We start from the raw sequence: 18,480 nt of genomic DNA on the forward strand, positions 1-18,480 counted from the left end.
GGGAGGGGCAGAGGTATTCCCCCTCCTAGCTGCTCCAGCCCCAAGGGGGCCCACCGTGGCCACCTGCCGCCAAGTCACAGAGTTGGCAGGGAGCAAACTGGGTGTGATCTTAAAAACCAATCTGACAAGGAAACACGTAGCCTGAAGCCCAGGACCAAGCACCTCTAAAAGGAGTGGGAGACCGTGGCCACCAGCTGTGAGCTTACTCCTGAGCAATGAGCGAGGGATTCAAAGCCTTGGTTTAGTTTTGTCACCAATTACTAATTTACTTTATTCAAAAGATGAGTTTCACTGTCCCATTTTTCTTTCTTTTTTTTTTTTTTCCCAATGGAAGCCCCCTGGCCAAGACAGACCTGGATGTCAATTTTATTTTGATTGGGGGAGAATAGGTAGGGGGAGTCGAGGGCTGACTTGACTGGTGCCTAGAGTTGCAGGTCAGTATCACAGGTTGCTAACAGAAGAATCTTTTGACATCACCAGGGGCAAAAGAGATAGAATGCTACCTGCTAGAGGAGAGCACCTGCGGGAATAAAACCTCCTCCTTTTCCTGCCTTCAGCACCTAGCAACTTCTGGGATTGAGAGTCTACCTGCAATCAGGGCAACAGAGGTAAAGAGCTGCAGGGTCGACGCCACAAAGTCCTGAATCCTGGGGAGAAGAGCGCTGGGAGCCCCCCGGCTGTGTGTGTGTGTGTGTGTGTGTGCCCATTCCGCATCTGTAGAGATCGGTTCCTGTGTATGCGTGTGGGATTGATTGATTGGTGTGGGGCTTATGTCTGCAGTGGGACCCGAGGCTCAGCACTCTGAGCCCCCTCGCCCCGCTCCCCACTACATAATATTTCTTATACATGACCCTATCTATGTATTTATATAGCGCCTATCACCGTAGGCCCTATCTTCTAGGGATGCGAACTTGGGACCATGTGCTTGACGGCACCCCTCCCAGCCCTGCCCGTCCCAGGAGGTGCCATCCCCCCTCCCATTATAAAATATATATCTCTATATGCCACATATCTACACCCCATCTATTCAGGCAAGCATCTGCCCATTGGGCCCTCACCCTGGAGCCACTGATGCTGGCCCTGCCTACCGCCAACGCCTGCCTCGGTAGGAGGGGCAACCAAGTGTCCGTGCCCTTGGGGCTCCAGGAGCTGCCGGCTCCGGGTAAGAGCACGGCTATCATCAGACCAAGTACTAGAAAAGAAATACACACCACTCCAATCATACACACGAGGAGAGAGATGGCCTGGTCCTCCCTCCGGCCCTGACACGCACGACTCAGAGGAGGGGAAGTAGAAGAGAGGAGAGACGCGCCCGGAAGGCCGGCCTCGGGGACTCCCCTGGCCGCCCAGCTTTCGCTGCGCCCGGTGGCCCACCTGGCCCGAGGGGTGGGGAGCCAGGGCACCAGGGCCACCGCTAACTTAGAAGCACCCTGCTCCCCGCACCTCGGTTTGAAACTGCAAGGGAGGGGGGGTTGGGTTTTTGTTTTCTTAAAGAAAAAATCTGAAAACAAACATAATTATAACCAGAACCATAAGAATAATTATTAACAAAAGGTGTCATCAGCCTCCCAGTATAAAACTGCAGCCTTTGGAGATGACCAAAAACATCACATTCCAGGGGCCGGAAGCCGCCTTGTGCACAGAGGGTGGATGGTGAGGGCCTCATAAAAGAACACACAAAAGGCGACTTAGACAGGAAAGCACCAGTACGTTTTGTATGTTTTTTTATTTGCTCCAGGTGGGGTTTTAACGGTCACTTGCCCACACTCTGGATTATTTCTGATCCCACCACAAGGAGCCCTCGAATCGGCTAATGTGAGAAATTGGGAAGGAAGACCCCTTATCCTGTCATCTTGCCGAGGGAGTCTCCTTTTCGAAAAAAAATCAAAAGGTTATTGCGTGAGCCTGGATGAATCCCACTCTCAGCTCTCCACGGTCCGACCCACCTCCCCTCACCCCCGTTTTTGACAGGGAGAAGCAGGAGAACGCGGGTCCCGGATTCTCCCCCTTCACCTTGTTCAATACCGGGGGAAAGCCCACCGCGGCAACGATTCACCTTCAAGCTGCCTCCCTTCTCCATCCTCGGTTTAACCCTTTGCACGTAAGGCAACGTGGAAGCTGATGTTTTTACTCATCTCGCTGTTTAAAGCACCAGTATGAAGTCGGGTTGTACAGTAGTTAACAGTACCTTTTATATATAGATCTCATATCTATCATATATATATAAACTGTAAACAAGAGGTAACAGCGGCTTCTAGAAACTGATTTTCTTCAAGGTTTCCTGTGTGGTAGGCACCTGAAATACTGTATAAAAGGGTCTTGTGTGTTCTGTCTTCCTGCTGCTAGTTGGGCTCTGTTCTGCATGACCAGGAATGGTGCTGGCAAGACAGCTCAGCGGCTGGGAGGGAATTCTGCCGCTGAGTGTCACTATTCTCTGTCCCTTGCTTGTGCTCCTATCTGATCAGGCTAGAGACAACAACGAAAAAAAAAAAAAAAAAAAAAGATATATAGTAAAAAAAAAAAAATTCAATATATAGATTTCTATAGAATTTCCTTTTTTCCTTTTCTCCCACCCTTCTTCTGCAAGGTATTGTTACTATTTCTTGTTACTGATTTTTGCTGCAACAAACCCTCTCGTTTCAGTCACAGCAAGAAACAAAAACCCAAACAAACAGAAAACCCCTCTGAAAAGAGTAGAAAACAAAAGGTTTGACCAAAACCAAAAAAAAGGGCGTGGGGGGTGGGGGGGGGAGGGAGCTTGGTTTTGTTTTTAAATAGGACTGAAGATTAACATTGAAAAATCAGGAGATGATGTCCAACCCTTTGTGCAAGGCAAAGCCTCCGGTACTTCCGACTCTGTGGTTTCTGTTTGAAATTCCTTTTTCTCTTCTGGGTGCTGATACTCCTCTCGATCCTCATGTTGTTGGTGTTTTGTGTTTTGTGTTTTTTGTTTGTTTAACTTTGTGTCACTACCTCAGTTTGCCCTCATGTCCCTTACACACAAGCAAAATATTCCTTCAGCGGAGCGAAGAGGTGGCGGATGACCGGCACGCTCCACGACCGGCCCAGCAGTCTCTGCCTCGCCAAGCGGCTCATGTTGGAGACGTCGGTATAGTGGACAGGGAAGCCAAACACCCTGGGGAGAAAAGGCAGAAAGGGCGGGGGTGAGCGCGGGCGGGTGCGATCCGGCTGCATCTTCCGTCCTGTGTCGCCAACCACGACTCAGGCACCCTGCCACCTGCCGGGGGCCTGAAGGGAAGGAAGCCAACCGCCGCCCGGAGTGGCCACAGGACGGAAACAAAGTTAGCATCGGTGAAAGACACCTCCAGGGCGTGCTCCGCCGGAGACGGAGCCGCAGCAGGTACCTGGAGTCTATCCGTTATCAACGCGCATCCCTAGGACCTCGCCCACAAGAGCAAGAACTCGACAAAGGAGCCGAACTCTTGCCCGACTGCAGGAGCTCCAAGCTTCTGTCTGCTCGCGTCGCGTATGTCAAGGGTCGCTTCGGCTAAACTGCAGTTCCACTGGGGACCAGGAGGCCGTCTAGCCCGTGAGTCTGGTTTGCACCCAGTCAGGGCATGAGGGTGCGCGGCCCGCCTGGTCCTGTGCTGTCCTGGTTTGCACAGTTCCCGAAATGAGCGGCCCTGTTTCCTGGGAGTTTAGCCACGGCCCCCTGAGCCCACTCCTAGATCCCTCTGATCCTGGGCCCGGCCTTACAATGCACAGGAGTGTCCCCCTACCTCCAGGAACCTGCCCTGCTGGGAAATGCTCGGGGAGACCCACTGCTCACGTGGTATCTGGGCAAGCTACGAGCCCGGCCGGAAGGGGCAGCGATCCCTCCCTCAGAGGCCGCAACCGCCACGAGCCACGCATCCCACGACACCAGCACGTGGCCTCGGGTACTACCTTTCCATTTCAGTGCACCATAAGATGTCCTCTTTCTCATTCATGAAGACGGGGAAATGCTGGTCTTTGCCTTGCTTTATGGAGTTCGACCTAGTAGTAATGGTCCGCACTTTGCTGAACTAGAAGATGAGGAGAGGAAAAGAGGAATGAGCACTCGTTCGCTGGCCATGCATCCAACACGTGTGCCAGGCATGGGCCGGGACGGGTGAATCAAACACGGACAAGGCCTGGTCCACACAGGTGGCCGGGGTAAGGCTCCAGCGCGGGCCTCCACAGACCCCACTGCCCTGCTCTTCTTCCCACTTGGAGGTCACCCGGCCATCCTCAGTCCAGGCTCGCTGGCCAAGGACTTGAGAGGGAGCAGCTCGCACCACTGAACTTCCTCAGTCTTCTACGAATGGGTTCTTGCACACGTGTAGTGACTTTGCAGGCAAAAGGATCCCAAATTACTGAGGGGCGCCCGCAGGGCTGGATGCTGGCGCCCCGACTCATGGAACCTGACGCCCGATACACTCACTCCGGGAGATTTCTCCAGAGAGAAATGCAGCTTCCACATCACAGGAGAATGCGCCGTCCTGAAGGCTTGTGCAATAGGTCCTGGCCAAAACGTTTAAGCGCCCTAGCAGATCCAGGGACTTTGGCAAAGACTTCTTAAGTGTCTGCTTCTTCCAGGACCAGCAGGCGATGCTCAACGAGGGACTGAAGACCGGGAAGGATTTCTGATCTCTCTCCTTGCCATCCAGGCTCTCCCCTGGGCGCCCCCCTCTGGCCGGCTAGGTGTACGACCCCGAGCCACCTCCTAAACTGTTCTCCGCACCAGCAGGGGACACTGGCCTGGACAGCACTCGGGCTCATCCTGCCCTCTCTGCCCTTCTCCCTACCCCCCAGCAGAGAGAGGGCTTTGGCACCGGGGCTAACCTTGGCTATTCTGCCATGCTCCAAACACTCCTGCAGCTCCAGCTTATCATTCACAGTGGATGCCAACGGCCTAGGAAGCAGAAAGAGAGGTAATGACAGAGACCAGGAGACCAGCAGGGATGCAGCCAGCAGCCAGGACTCACACGGAGAGGTAAAAGGGGACTGTCGTCACCCGCACACACTGAGACCCCCTTCAAACTCCCCCAGAACATTCGCACACACACTGCAGCCATCCACGGACAGCACACCAAGCGTTAACCCTTAAACCTAAATTCCACAGTGGTCTCAATCTACAAATAAGCAGATACCACCTGTCCACAAGAAGGAAAACCCAGGGTGCCTGGGTGGCTCAGTCGTTAAGCCTCTGCCTTCGGCTCAGGTCATGATCCCAGGGTCCTGGGATCGAGTCCCACATCGGGCTCCCTGCTCGGCAGGAAGCCTGCTTCTCCCTCTCCCACTCCCCCTGCTTGTGTTCCCTCTCTCATTGTCTCTCTGTCAAATAAATTTAAAAAAATCTTAAAAAAAAAAAAAGGAAGGAAAACCCAATGACTTTTATGCCAGTCATCGTAAAACATACTGAGTTCTAAAAGTATCTGTCACAGGGTCACCTGGGTGGCTCAGTCGGTTAAGCATCTGACCTGGGCTCAGGTGATGATCTCAGGGTCCTGGGATCGAGCCCCGCTTCGGGAATCGGCACTGAGTGAGGCCGTCTGCTTGTCCCTCTCCCTCTGCCCCTCCCCCCACCCATGGGTTTTCTAATAAAATCTTTTAAAAAAAAAGTATCCGTCACAAAGCAAGCTTTGGGGGTGACCAAATGTTCTGTACCTTTGAATACGGGGATGGCTGCATGGGTGTATGCTGGATGAAATTCATCGAAGTGTGCACCCGAACTGTACAGTTTAAAAGGCTTTAACTTCTGCACAGTGCCCAGAAGACCACAGTTCTGTGACACTGAATGTGTCACTTCTCAGAGAGCGGAGATCACTGAACGTCACCTTTAGGGCTGACCTTTTCTGATATTTCACACAGCAGTCTACCATCTCAGCATGGGACCCAAAGGGACCCGTGGCCAAAGTGCACACCTCCAGCCTCTGCCCTATTTATGCACACACACACCCCCTACATGGCCCCACACAGTACCTCTGCTCCACCTCGAAGCTCAGAGTTCTAGAATTTTAGAGTTGGAAGAAGCAGGTGAGAACAATCCCATAGGACCAAGGTCTGTGAGGAGACACTGAGTTCGTGGCTCCATGGAATACTGGACCACATAACCCAGTCTACTCTTCCAGGACACAGGTACAGCTGGGGAACCTAGGAAGGGGCACTCAACGGTCTGTAGGTCAGCTATCCCACGGACAGGTCTCCTTCCCATCAATAAACCTTCACAAAAGATAGCAGCTTTGTAAAGCGGGTATGAGACTGGGATGTTCCTACAACTTCATGCTAATGGCGGAGAGGGAGAGAAGACTGAAGCCAGATTAGATGATGTGAACAATTTATAGATACAACAAAGTTGACAATCCACTCTTAGAACATTCTGGAAAATATTTCCCTGCATAACAGATATCCAGATGGGGTGGATCTCACTCTGCTCTTGAACTGCTGACTCTCAATCAGAATTCCTTTCTCCTCACAGGCCTTTTTATAATCCAACTATGACACTGAAGAAATGAAGTTATCTTTGTTCCCAGACATTAACATCTCTCTCTGTGTAACCTAAATAAAGAACCTCCTCCCAACGATGGACCCGAAGCCACAAAGTGTGTGGCTCATAAGCAAAGCAGGACTCTCTAAGCTGCACCCAGCAGGTGTGGCCCAGCTGTGGGCACCACTCTTCCCCATCCCAACTCCACCCTCCACAGCTTCACCTCTGGAGACCGAGGACAAGCTGACTCCAGATACGTCACCAGTGCACTAGAACCAACGATGTAACTCGGCAGCATGGTGAGTCTCCTATTTCAACCACTAGCCGTTGGTTTCTCAGGCAAATATTTTCTATACCCTCACTCCCCTTCCCCCTCAAGGAGAAGGAAACAGAAGAACGTGGTAGAGCAGCAAGCTAGTCAGCGGGGGAGGGTGCCCAAGAGCGGCCACTCAGTGATCGCCTCCTCCTTGGGCCGAGCTGCCTGCAGACACCAACCCACTGCCTCCCCAGGCCCGAGCACTCTCACCAACCTGTTCATACCAGGAAGGTTCCCCCAGAAGTAGCGGGCCCTGTGTGCAGCTGACACTTCTTTGGCATCAATCATCACAGGGTTGGACTATAAAACAGGAGAAAGATTAAAGATGAGCGGGAGAGGAACAGCAGACGGTGCCAGGAAATTACGCTAGTTTGGAGCCTTACAGCCTCAGAGGCTCTTGCTTACTCCTCTCTCAGGAAGCCACGCAGTGGGACAGCCTGAAGCCTCCAGGAAAAGCCAGAATGGAACCCAGCCACATTCCACATGCTCTCGTTAGAACATTCTAGACCACTGCAGTCTAACTGAACATTCTGTGATGATGGACAGGTTTTCTGTCTGCACTGTTCAGTGGAGTGGCTGCAGGTGGCTAATGAGTACTTGAAATGAGGCTCGAGCGACAGACGAATTTTAATGTTACTTTAAATACCACACGTGCCTGAGGACTACCCTAACTGGACTACGTAGCTCTAGCTCACCCAGAGGCTCTGAGCAAGAAAGTTCCAATGAGTGCAGACGTGTTCACTGTATGTCCAGATCATGAGCCAAATAGACACTTGCTCACACTTCAGAACACCAGCTCGAGGCGTTACTGACCCCAAGACTCTGGAGCATGGGCTCGAGCTCCCAGACCGCCCACCCTGAGAATGCCTCTGGCCACAGAGACCCTCTGTGCATGCCTCCAACCCGGCTCAGCACGGACATGGGACCCACGTTATGGGGAATAAAAACAGGTAAGCCGTGTCTTTTACTTCCCAGGCACCACAGCGCATCTGTCATGGTGCCAGGGAGTGAGGGCAAGCCATTCTGGTCGGGGAAGATTGGCGTGGCCACCTCAAAGGGCGCCCCTAGGGAAACACCACTCAGAACCCCAAACTCTAGGAGCCTGGCACCCCACCCTATTAGGAACAGTCAAGTTTCTTCAAGCCCTGAGGCCCACACCCACACACTACCTCTTAGAGTCAGACCACAGGTTCTGTCCAGAGCAGGCCTCGACCAGTGTTTCCTCCCTGTCTAACTGGGAAGCCCTCGAGCTTCCCGAACAGGCCCCTTGCAAAGCAGAAGTCACCAGTCCCCAGCTCCACAATGCAGATGAGACAGGGATAAAGCAGCAGTCCAAGGTAGAAGCCATTAGTGAGCTGGCCAAACCAAGGTTGCTGGCTATACCTCGAGAAATCGCGAGATGTCCCTCTTGTCACTAACGCCCATGGCCACCACATTCTCAAAGAGCCAGAAGAAGGGGCGGTCATCTCCCTCCTTGGGCCGCGCATCATGCAGGAGGCGGTAGAACTCAAAGAAGAGCCGGCCAGTGCCCTCTGAGAGGTCGGAAGAGAAAGCCATCAGCTGGGGCTGTCTGCACGAGACAGTGGTGTGGCTCGGGCACAGGGAGGGCAAGGGAGGACAGGGTCATCGGGAGTAGCTGTCCCAGGGCAGAAATGTCCAAGTAGGAAACCTACGTGCGGAAGCACCAGCTCAGAAGGTGGAGGGGTGAGCACGGCACCTACCGTAGAGTCCTTTACGGGCAGGGTTGACGATGGAGAGATCATTGCAAGGACTGCCCCCAATCACCAGATCGAACGGGCCCCACTCCTGGATCTGGGAGGATAAAGGTAATGGGATGGCCTGATGTCCGGGGACAGAGGCAGAAAGGAAGAAGGAAGTTATCCGTGGACTTGGCTAAAAAAAGTACTTTGGCACCGGAGAGAGGAGACCCAGCGGCTCGGTATGCTCACTCTACACCTTCATAAGTACATACTTCACACACACACAGCACCACGGGCAAGTCACTGAGGCTCTCTGAGCTCAGTTTCCTAAACAAAGGGAAGGGATCCAGTTGGATCATCTCGGAGGCCAGCAGGGAGACAGCTGTGCTCCCAACACGAAAAGCAGCCACTTAGGGGGAAGGCGGTCCAGGCCGGGCAGCTGACCATGAAGGCATTTTGCGCTCTGTGCACTTTGGGCAGGGTGTCCGGGCCATCTGAATGCCCTCCAAACGCCCTTGGGGATCCCTGAGGGCCTGCAGTTTCAGGGTCGTAGACACAGTTAACTGGAAAGGCAAAGGGTCACCTGGGCAAGACCCTGCCAGAGTCCCCCCCAGAAACGGAGGCTGGTAAAGCTGTTGCCAAAAGTACTGGGAAAATGGGAACCAAAGCGCTCTGCTACAAAGGCCCTGAAGCTAGTCAGGGGACAGCCGGAGCCTCAAAAGGCCAGCTCCCGGTTCCCACTGGAATCTGCCCATATTCCACACGGCAGAGAAGAGACTGGGAAAAAGGAGAAAGGAAAAGAGCAAATGAGCAAAATGCCAGAGGGCCGCCGCCGCCCCCAGGAGCAAAGTGCAAGGGACACAGAGAAGTGGGACGGGACCCACGACACTGACGTACATGCTTCTGCGTGACGCTGCGGACGTCCCCGACGTACATGATCTTCCCCTGGTGCCGCACCATGCCCACCGTGATGGAGTCCTCACACACCTCTGAGGCGATGTAGCGGTCCACCTGAATTCCCAAGTCCTTCAGCACCAGAAGCCCTGTGCCAGCCAGCGAAAGGCACGGTCACTGGGGCTCCTCCCCAGCACCCTGGTCTTCGCAGGGGGCTCTCCGGCCAGCCGGACACATGGGTCAGCAACAGGCCTGAGCCCTACCCTGCCCAGTGAGCTGCAGGATCCTTCTGGATCCCATTTCATACCTACTCTGATCTACTTAGAAGGCCGTCAAGACCAGACAATAGGTGGTTTCCAGGACCAGAGAAAACAGCAGGTGACTTTTGGGGTGGCCTTTTCTTTGCTGTTCCTACATCCTGCATAGACTGCTCCTTCCTCACCCCCCCACCCATGGCTTCCTACTGCACTTCATCCTCCAAGACTCAACATAAATGCCACCTGCTCCAAGAAGGTTTCATCAACACCCCCACACCGCACCCTGCAGCCCCCTGGAAGCAACCCCCTCCGCTGTAAACCCCCCACGCTTTGCATCTCTCTCCAACTCCTCAGAACCCTGTGTATTCCTCATTCAGCTCTCCTCTTAGATTGCAAATGCTCTTCAGAACAGAGGAGCTCACCCAGGTTTCCTCCCGAGCAAACTACACTCACTTCCTTACCATGACCCCTTCACAAATGTTTGCTGGATTGAGGGCAAGGAAACAATGAGAACAGACCCTGAGAGCCTCTGGAGAAATAGGGTTCAGCAGCACCATTTCCTGCTCCCAGAGACCTCCCCACCGAGGAGTTTTTCCAGCCTCTCGGGGTGTGGCGTGGTTTAAGAGGGCCTCCAGGTTCTGGCCTGGGAAACCAAGGCTGTAAATTAATTTCCCTAGGTTTATAGAATCTCAACACTAAGCCGAGAACAGAATATAAACATCTGGCCTGGGATGCCACCCCGCCCGGGCCCTCTGACAGCCCGTCTCCCTCCGGTCACGTGAAGACACCTGTTCTGAGGAGGTTATTCCTTTCTTAAGAACTGAGAAGCCGTCGGCCTGGGGCTATGGCAGGGGGGTGGGTATGTGTCAGGAGCACCTTGCGGGAGGGCTCTCGGGCAAGGTCAAGAACCATATGAAACAAACTTCCTACGCTGTGCCCCAGCTCTCCCTACAAGAGAGTAGTTTACGTATATAATGATGTGTGTGTAAGGATGCTTGTCACAGCGCTGCTCGTAACAGAGAAAAATAATCAACAACCCAACAGAGGGTTAGTTACATAAATCATGGTACTTTCCACCCAATGGAATCCTATGCAGCATTTACAAATAAAGGATGCAGTTCCATGTTAACATGAAAAAGCAGTCATGACAGCAAATGAAAAGGCGAGTTACAACACAGTGTGCGTTTTACTATACTCTCGTTTTATTTTTCTAGCTACGTAGGATTCTAGAAACACACATACATATATGCACGGAAAAAAAAACATCAAAGGATATTCACCAAAATGCTAATTATAGAATTATATATTATTCTTTACTTTACTCTCTTGTTTATTGTTTTTTGGGGGTTTTTTTTTTTGTTTTTTTTGTTTTTTTACTGTGACTTACAGTCATCGTACGACAGAACACTGCCTATGTTTCCGTTCTGGTCGCCGAGTCTGTCCTTTGAGGCTTTGTGAAAATCTTCAATAATCTCTAATGATCACCCTGTCCAATGCTGGAGCTCACCACCCCCCCAACAAAGACACGTGCCTCCCGGACACAGCAGCTGACCACGATTTTACTTCTCACTCAACACAAATTTTCCTCGGCGGGGTACCAATTCAACGGCTGTCGTGTTAACTATTGTTTATCGTGTGAGAAACACACGCGGTCCCTCACGCGGAGCTCCCCTGCCCCGGGACAGGGACGGCAGCACCTCGTGGGGCTCGGGGGCCACACGCTCACCTGTAGCAATTCCGTCAAATAGAGACAGCACCCGGATGGGCTTCCTCTTCTCGGCTGGGACAGGTGGGTACACCTTCGGAGGGTCCTAGGTGGCGAGCACAACGGGCCAGGTAAGTGCCCAGGAGGATTCTGCAGGTGGGCACCCAAGGCTGGCCCCCCCAGCCCCGCTAGGACCGCTCTGGCTTCGGAACCCGCCCCCGCGAACGGCCCAGGCCCAGCACTCACAAATTCCTGGTCGTGGTTATTGGCGAAGAACATCTGGAGCCGCGAGGGCCAGTCGTCCCGCCGCCGCAGCAGCCCGTAGGTGCCCTTGTGCCCACACATGTAGCAGTTCCAGGGGTCCTCCTTGATGGCTGCCTGGGCAGCCCCTGGCCCCACCAAGAGGTCCACACACTCCACACAGAAGCACCTGGAAGGAAGCCCAGTGTAGCGGGGGGGGAGAGGGGAGCTTCTCAGCCCCAGAGGGAGCCTGGCTGGGGGTGGGGGGAGGGGGCGGGCCGGGGAGCCTCACCTGCAACAGTTGTTGTTCCCGCACATGAGCACCTCGCGCCCCCCGCAGCAGATGGTGCAGTATGACTGGTACCCATCATCATCGTACTGGTACGCACACTCCAGGAAGCAATTCTAGAGGGCGGGGGCGGGGGGGGCACGTCAGAGACCACTGGGCAGCACCCCACGCGGCCAGCGTGACGGCAGGCTTTGCGCCCGGCCTCTGGGCCCCGACCCAGGAACCGTAATCCGTCCTTGCGGGCGTGAGCCTGCCGCCTACTGAGCCACACGCGTGGGAAGGGGCCAGCAGGTGTCCCGACCCAGAGCAGTGCACAGAATCGGGAAGCCCCCAGAGCGAGGCCAGAGAGGCAACCGCACCCCCTTGTCCCTCGCCACAGCCCTGGGCTCTCCTCCCGGGACCCCAAGGACGCGGCAACCCGCCCACCCACCCATCTGTCAGCCCCCTGCCCCACACCAGGGACTGTGACACGGTGAGCCCACATCTGCGGACCAGAATGGGCTTTCGAGGGGGACGATCTTTCCGGGGAGGACAAATAACAGCAAGTCGAACGCTTCGAAGCCCACGGGCCTGTTTGATCAGGACTCTGCGTCCAGAGCAAACCGCGGGGTCACCACAGCAGCTACTCCAGGTGACAGCGAGCCCCAAGACGGGAGAAGGTATAGACCGCCGGGGGCTGTGCCCCTACCTTACAGTTTTGGCACATTCCTCCGATGAAGAGAGGGTGTTCCAGGGTGACGTTGAGGCTCCCACAAGAGATGCAAATGTCTGGAAAGCAGGGAGCGTGGAGAAAGCAGAGTGAATGTCTCCAAAGGGCCCCTTCCCACCTCGGCGCCTAAGCCCAGCTCCAAGAAGGGCTACAGGAAAAGGGCGTGTCGGAGCAGCAGCCGAAAAAGGAGGCAGACAGGAGTCTGGGAGGGTGCCCCATGGAGCAGGGGGGCATTGTGGCCCCAATCTCAATGCCCATTCAGCTCTCAGAGCGGCAATGCCACCCACCCAGGAAAGGCATAATTCGAGGACGGGAACGTCTGAGAAGAGGGCCGGGGCCCTGGGGGACTCTGGAGACAGTCCCTGGGCAGTCCTTAAATCTTAGGCTCCTGCCCCCATCTTTGCCAGCCCTGCGATGCTCTAATGACCACTGGAGAACAGATGAGGAAAGGTAAAAGGCCAAAGGTCACAAGTTCAAGCAAATCCAAGAGAGGCCACCCTTCTCGGACCCACTGGAGTGTCGAAACCCTAATGACCAGTGCCTGCCATTGATAGGAAAGTAAGATGGTGGCACCAGGAAGACAGCTATGTGGGTGAAGCGGGGTGGGGGTGGTGGGACGGGCAGGACAGAGGCCTTCACTGGGTACAGACGTCCCATGACGTTCAAACCTCCCTAAGGGCCTAGGCTACTCTGCACCAGGCCCTGCGCCAGGAGCCAAGCCCTCCAGCCAGTCCTGGGGGCAACAGACTACGGACTTCGCAGGGAGTCAATGGCCGTCGGGACTCACCCTCGATGTTCCGGCACTTCTGCCGCACCTCGTACACCAGCCGCTCTGCGGGGGGGAGGAGAGCCCAGCATCAGAGGGGGCCGTGAGGGCCGCGGCCGCGCCTCTGAATGCCAGCCTCGCCGCGCCACTCTCTCCAAAGCCAGGCCAACTACCTCTTGTGCGTTCGTCAATTATCTCCTTGACCTTAGGCTTCTCCGTTGTGCTCTTTCGGGGCTTTTTGGCGGGTGGGGGTGGTGCATAGGCAGCTGCCTCGGGTTCGACCCACATGTCTGTGTAAACTTCTTTGTAGGGGTTCTTCTCTTCTGATGGAGAAAGCAGGTGACGAGATCACGGTCACCACCAACACGCAGTGCCGGCTTCCTCCCCTCCTCTATTCTGCCTACGAAGGGGCGCAGCCTGGTCCCCAACTTGTTCTAGCTCCCAGCTCTCCAGTGCCAGCAAACCAATGGGAGGAGTTTATCCTGAGTCCCCGAGCGGCCCTGCCCCTATCCTGACCCCAGGGAAAGGGAGACTGTGGCCACGCCCCCGGGGCCTCTCAACCAAAGAGCTGGCAGCTCTCCCAGAAGGCTGGCCTGGGCACCTGCATTTACCTTCGGGTGGCTCCAGGCCCTTGGGGCCAGAGGGCTGGAACCCTCCGAGAGCCCACTCGATCATCTGTTTGTTCTGCACCTCCACGGCCTTGGCTGTGTCGCTCTCGTCGCTGTCATGGCATGCTGGGAACAGCTTCCCGGCGCGACTACTGGCCACCTGGAGGGCAGCACGTATGGGGGAGGGTGTCAGGACAGGCTGGAGGACAGCGAGGGCGGCCTGAGGCGAGTGCTGGGGAAAGGGGCAGGGGAGGGTCACAGGAGAGTGTCGGAGGAAGGGAGTGCAGAAAAGGGGTGAGTAATGGGGGGGGACACGGACAAAAGGGAGTCCCGGGGGCCTTGCAGGTGGACCTCTGCACTCCAGCTTCTAGACCAACTAGGAGTCCCTGCTGTCCAAGCCCCCTCTACCCGGAGGGGCACTCACCTGCAGGACTTCGTAGATGGCTTTGCGGTACATGGGCTGCTTGTTGTAGGTGGCCTGGTGGAAAGCACTGCAGAAGGAGCTCAGCGGCATCAGCTTCTCAACGCACACCTGGAGGAACGACCAATGCCCTCGCTTTCTCCTTCTGCCACACCCATCAAGCCCCCACCACGTGCCTGGCAAAGGGCAGGGACTGGGGCACTGAGACCCAGCCTCTGCCCTTGAGAGGACCAGATGGATTGATAAATAGTTCTATGATGCTCAAAGGAAGAGTCCAACCCAAACGTGGGGGAGGACCTGAATGCAAGCAGGAAAGGCGTTCTGGAGAAAGGGTCCTGGAAGGCAAGAGCTTGGCAGGCGCCCCAGCTCCCTGAGTCCCCCCAGGGCAGCCCACTTTTCTCTAGGGCTTCTTTTGGTCCCATGTGGAGAGTGGGGGCGAGCAGAGCCCACTTCTTCCACCGCAGTTCTGGACCGAGTCCCCAGCCCCAAACCACAGGCCCTGAGACCAAGACCCATCCCTCCCCGAGGCTACCACCAGACCCCAGGACTTACCACCGAGAACTTGCCGTCTCCAAACCACATGACCCAGCGGGTGCCTTCAGCTGCTCGGCTCCGGCCCGTCATCCACCAAGACACAATGCGGCCTGGCCACCAGGAGAAGCCCCGAAGTTTCCCCCACACCAGCTCCCCAATGCCAAAGCCCCGGCCGTCCTGGAGCCCCAAGGAGCAGAAGTCATTACGTGGTGGTCACGAGGCCCTGCCACCCTGACCCCCCCATGGCAACCCCAGCCCTGGGCATCTGAGGGTCGGGACAGCCAGGAGGGAGCTGCATCTGAACCGCCCGAGACAGAGCAAGACTGGGCAGACGAAGAGGCCTGGGGTCAGGTGGAGAGAGGAGAGCAGGACGGGAAGAGCTGGTAGTGGAAGGACCCAGGAAAGAGCTGGACGAGGCAGTTGAAGAAGCGAGCCGCTCACCTCGTACTCCGGCTCATCGTCGGCTGCTTTGGTGGTGTTCTTGTCCCCAGCGTCCGCCCCCACGGGCTCAGGTGTGGTGGCCACGGTGGGGGATGCAGGGTCGGTGGGTTGCTGCACTGCAGGAGGGCTGGCCTCCTCCACCTTCTGAGACTCGCCAGACCCCTGGTTTTCCTCCACAGCATTCATTACTGCAGTCACCTTGGCTTTCTTCTCAGCCTGGAGAAACAAGGAACAGAAGTTACCTTGACCTCTGCAGGTATTAGCAAGCAAGGCCGCTTGATACGGGGGGGGGGGGGGGGTCCTGCTCTTCTCAATCTCTTTGTGCTCTGGAGACAGTGACGGGAGGTAAAGGACTGAGTTCTTTGCTCATCAACTCAATTGGCTTGCCATGGAAAATGGGAAAATCTGAAGTTGGTCAGTGAACGCAAATCATTTGGCTGGTTTCCAACCTTCTCTTGTGCCTCTCCCGAAATCTTCCTCCATAAGTCAGCCTCCATCAGTTGCCCACCCTCTGACATGGAAAGAGTAATTCTAATCAAAGAGTAATCGTGCGTCTTAGCTTAGGCACAGATCTTGGCTCCGTCCTCTCCTATCTTACTTCCCAATCACGAATTGGATCCTCTCGTCCTTTTCACAATTTTCCCGGGCAATCAACCCCTTCTATTCCTGGTCTTGGCTTCCAGACCACAAATCCAGTTTGGTCGTGATGTCTACAGTGATGAAATCACTGCTCCGTGTCCCCCTCTGCTCAAACACCACCACAAGCCCCTAAAGAGCTTGCCTGCTCCCACGCCATTCTGGAATCTTAGGATTCTATCAAATGTATGTTATCAGATTCACCCATTCTTTCTACACACACCTTTCAGATCCGTCAATACATTTATTCTTTCAACAACAGTTTACTGAGAACACACTACAAGCCACGCATCCTCTCTGCTATCCTGATAAATTAACAATCCACACCCAATCGTGCTCCCATTTGGGCAGCCTCCATCCATTCACTGTCTCACGCTCATCCTTCCCAAAGCCTGCTCCAGGATTCCCATCACCCTACAGAAGAGAATGAAATCCCTGCTCCTTAGCCCTGAGAATCATTCAACCTAATCTCACCCCAGCGACTGAATCCGAGGGACCCGTGAACTCAAACTTTAAGGCTCTGCACCTGTTTCCACCACATTCAGTGAAAAACCTCCCATCTTCAACATGGCTTTCAACATGAAGCTTTCCCAGAGAGTTTAGAGCTGGGAATGCAAAGCCCACCCTCAAGACTAAACAAGAACATCAGAAAGTAACTGGGAGTATAAGAACTCTAAGCTAGAAGGCAGAGGATCTGCATTCCTGTCTTTGCTTTGCAACTCACTGAACAGCAGATTCTGGAGCAGTCCTTGCTCTTCCAAGTTGCTTCAACCTAAAAAAGCCTTTCATCTAAAGGATTTCCGTTACACTTTTCTGACTGGCTTAAGAATCTGATGTATGTAAGTATCAAGAATGCCAAGGACTCTCCCAAGTTGCCAATGGACTCCCAGATCCCAGGGCCCCAGCTTAAGAACCTTTGTGTTGTGCGCAAGGTCTACTGTGTTGTAGAGTCATTTTTGTTTCAGTCTCATGTCTTTGCCTCCAGGCCACCAACCAAACCCGCTTCCAGGAGAGTCCTTGAATACTGAGGATGGAAATCCTAGTTCTTTCCGTGATTCAACAAATTCGAAGATGGGATGATGCATCCTTTGCGCCCAGCCCACAAACAGCTGGGCAAAGGAGCAGGAAGCTGGTGGTGGGAGAATACAGAGCAACGGCTCTTCCCTCCCGAGCCCCTTCTCTCACCTGCTGGGACTTTGCCCTCCCCTTCCCACTGTCAATTATCTACCACCCCCTCCCCCATAAGAAGGTGCACCTAGGTGTGCACTGAAGCCCATCCTCTTCTAGGGAGGCACTATTAAAGCCCCAGATCCGCTCACAGAGAAACTCCACACCTCCTTGAAATTCAGGCACGGCTGACTGACCTAGACCAGGGTGCTGCCATGGGTGACCCCAAGACCCCGCTTCAGGGATGATGAGGCCCCTCGGCCAGAACAAGGTGCAGGTGGCAGAGGGCGGGAGGGGCCTTCTGAGGAAAGGTGAAGTCACCTGCACAGCAAGCGGGTGCCGGGCTCCCCAGGTCTAGAAGGGAGTCGTGCCTGATGCCACCCTCCTCACTCCCCCACAGCCCCTTTGTCTCTCTTCTCAACCTCTCCACAGCCAGTTCCTAAACATTATTCTTCCCCCACAACTTCCCCCAGCTTGTCAGACGCTGCTGCTGACGGCTGTTAAGCGCCCCCAGCCCACTAGGTGCAGGAGAACACGCACCCAGCAGGGTTTTGGCAGGCGGAGGAGGAGGAAGAAGGGGGCCTCCGTCGGGACGAGGCCAGCAGGGGTGGGGGAAGGAGGAAGGGGGTGGGTTAGCAGCGGGAGGCAGGAGGAAAGGGGAAGAAGTGGCAGAGATGGTGGCTGGGTGGGGGAGGGGCCTCATTAGAATAGTCTGCCTAGGGCAGTGTGGGAATGCCTTTTTTCCACGCTCACTCCGACCCTCCTCCCCAGGCAAACAATGGGAGAAAGAAGGGTTAACTCAGGGCTTTGGCATTTGGGCTAAAGGCTCCTACCCCCAGTCTCGAGGTCCTACGAGGTCCTACTCCACAGCGGCCCAGAGATGGGTCAGGCCCAGGGAGACAGCACCCCAGCCCCCACTATTGTGGCTCAAGGAAGCCACTTCGTCTGGAGTTTGTCCAGCCTGGAAAGCCATTGGTAACTCCACTCGAGTAGAGGCAAGGCCTCCCCGACCTGTCTCATCTTCCTGGGCGGCTGTCCCGCCTCCGCCTTCCTCTGCGACAGACACAGGCTGCTTCCCGTTCCAAAGGTCAGAGGTCTGGGCGCCCATGCGGACTCCCCGCTGGTGCAGTGGATCCCAGGCTGTCCCAGGCACCTCTCCCATCACAGGCAGGCGTCGTCAGGCTGCCCCCACCCCCCACGGCCCCCGCTGATGTGCCACAGCCCCTGTCAGGGTCACACTGCTCCCTCCCACCCAGCACCACTTCTCTCTGCGGGCCTGCCCGCTGGCTCCCAGGGACACGCACGAGAGGAACTGTCCCTCCCAAGAG

At 55.2% G+C, this 18,480-nt stretch overlaps 1 protein-coding gene across 4 annotated transcripts in view; it reads right to left on the reverse strand.

Annotated features, from left to right (window-relative positions):
- Positions 1 to 1,710: 1,710 nt before the first annotated feature.
- Positions 1,711 to 18,480, reverse strand: part of DNMT3A (DNA methyltransferase 3 alpha) — a 97,956-nt gene continuing 81,186 nt past the window's right edge. For all 4 annotated transcript variants that reach the window (XM_045884210.3, XM_045884209.3, XM_054509642.2 and 1 more), the window contains exons 7-23: positions 15,350 to 15,565; positions 14,927 to 15,085; positions 14,378 to 14,485; positions 13,957 to 14,113; positions 13,519 to 13,668; positions 13,367 to 13,411; positions 12,559 to 12,638; positions 11,874 to 11,986; positions 11,588 to 11,771; positions 11,363 to 11,447; positions 9,383 to 9,528; positions 8,507 to 8,597; positions 8,169 to 8,317; positions 7,000 to 7,085; positions 4,825 to 4,894; positions 3,907 to 4,025; positions 1,711 to 3,136 (exon numbers count right to left, since the gene is read on the reverse strand). In XM_045884210.3, coding sequence (XP_045740166.1) covers positions 2,995 to 3,136; positions 3,907 to 4,025; positions 4,825 to 4,894; positions 7,000 to 7,085; positions 8,169 to 8,317; positions 8,507 to 8,597; positions 9,383 to 9,528; positions 11,363 to 11,447; positions 11,588 to 11,771; positions 11,874 to 11,986; positions 12,559 to 12,638; positions 13,367 to 13,411; positions 13,519 to 13,668; positions 13,957 to 14,113; positions 14,378 to 14,485; positions 14,927 to 15,085; positions 15,350 to 15,565 — 2,100 coding nt within the window. In that variant the 3' untranslated portion in view covers positions 1,711 to 2,994. The remainder of the gene's footprint in view (positions 3,137 to 3,906; positions 4,026 to 4,824; positions 4,895 to 6,999; positions 7,086 to 8,168; positions 8,318 to 8,506; positions 8,598 to 9,382; positions 9,529 to 11,362; positions 11,448 to 11,587; positions 11,772 to 11,873; positions 11,987 to 12,558; positions 12,639 to 13,366; positions 13,412 to 13,518; positions 13,669 to 13,956; positions 14,114 to 14,377; positions 14,486 to 14,926; positions 15,086 to 15,349; positions 15,566 to 18,480) is intronic.

This window comes from Mirounga angustirostris, unplaced genomic scaffold (genome assembly GCF_029215605.1).
Source record: "Mirounga angustirostris isolate CCGP_5_RB_7025 unplaced genomic scaffold, mMirAng1.0.hap1 SCAF_10, whole genome shotgun sequence".
Classification (NCBI taxonomy): Eukaryota; Metazoa; Chordata; class Mammalia; order Carnivora; family Phocidae; genus Mirounga; species Mirounga angustirostris.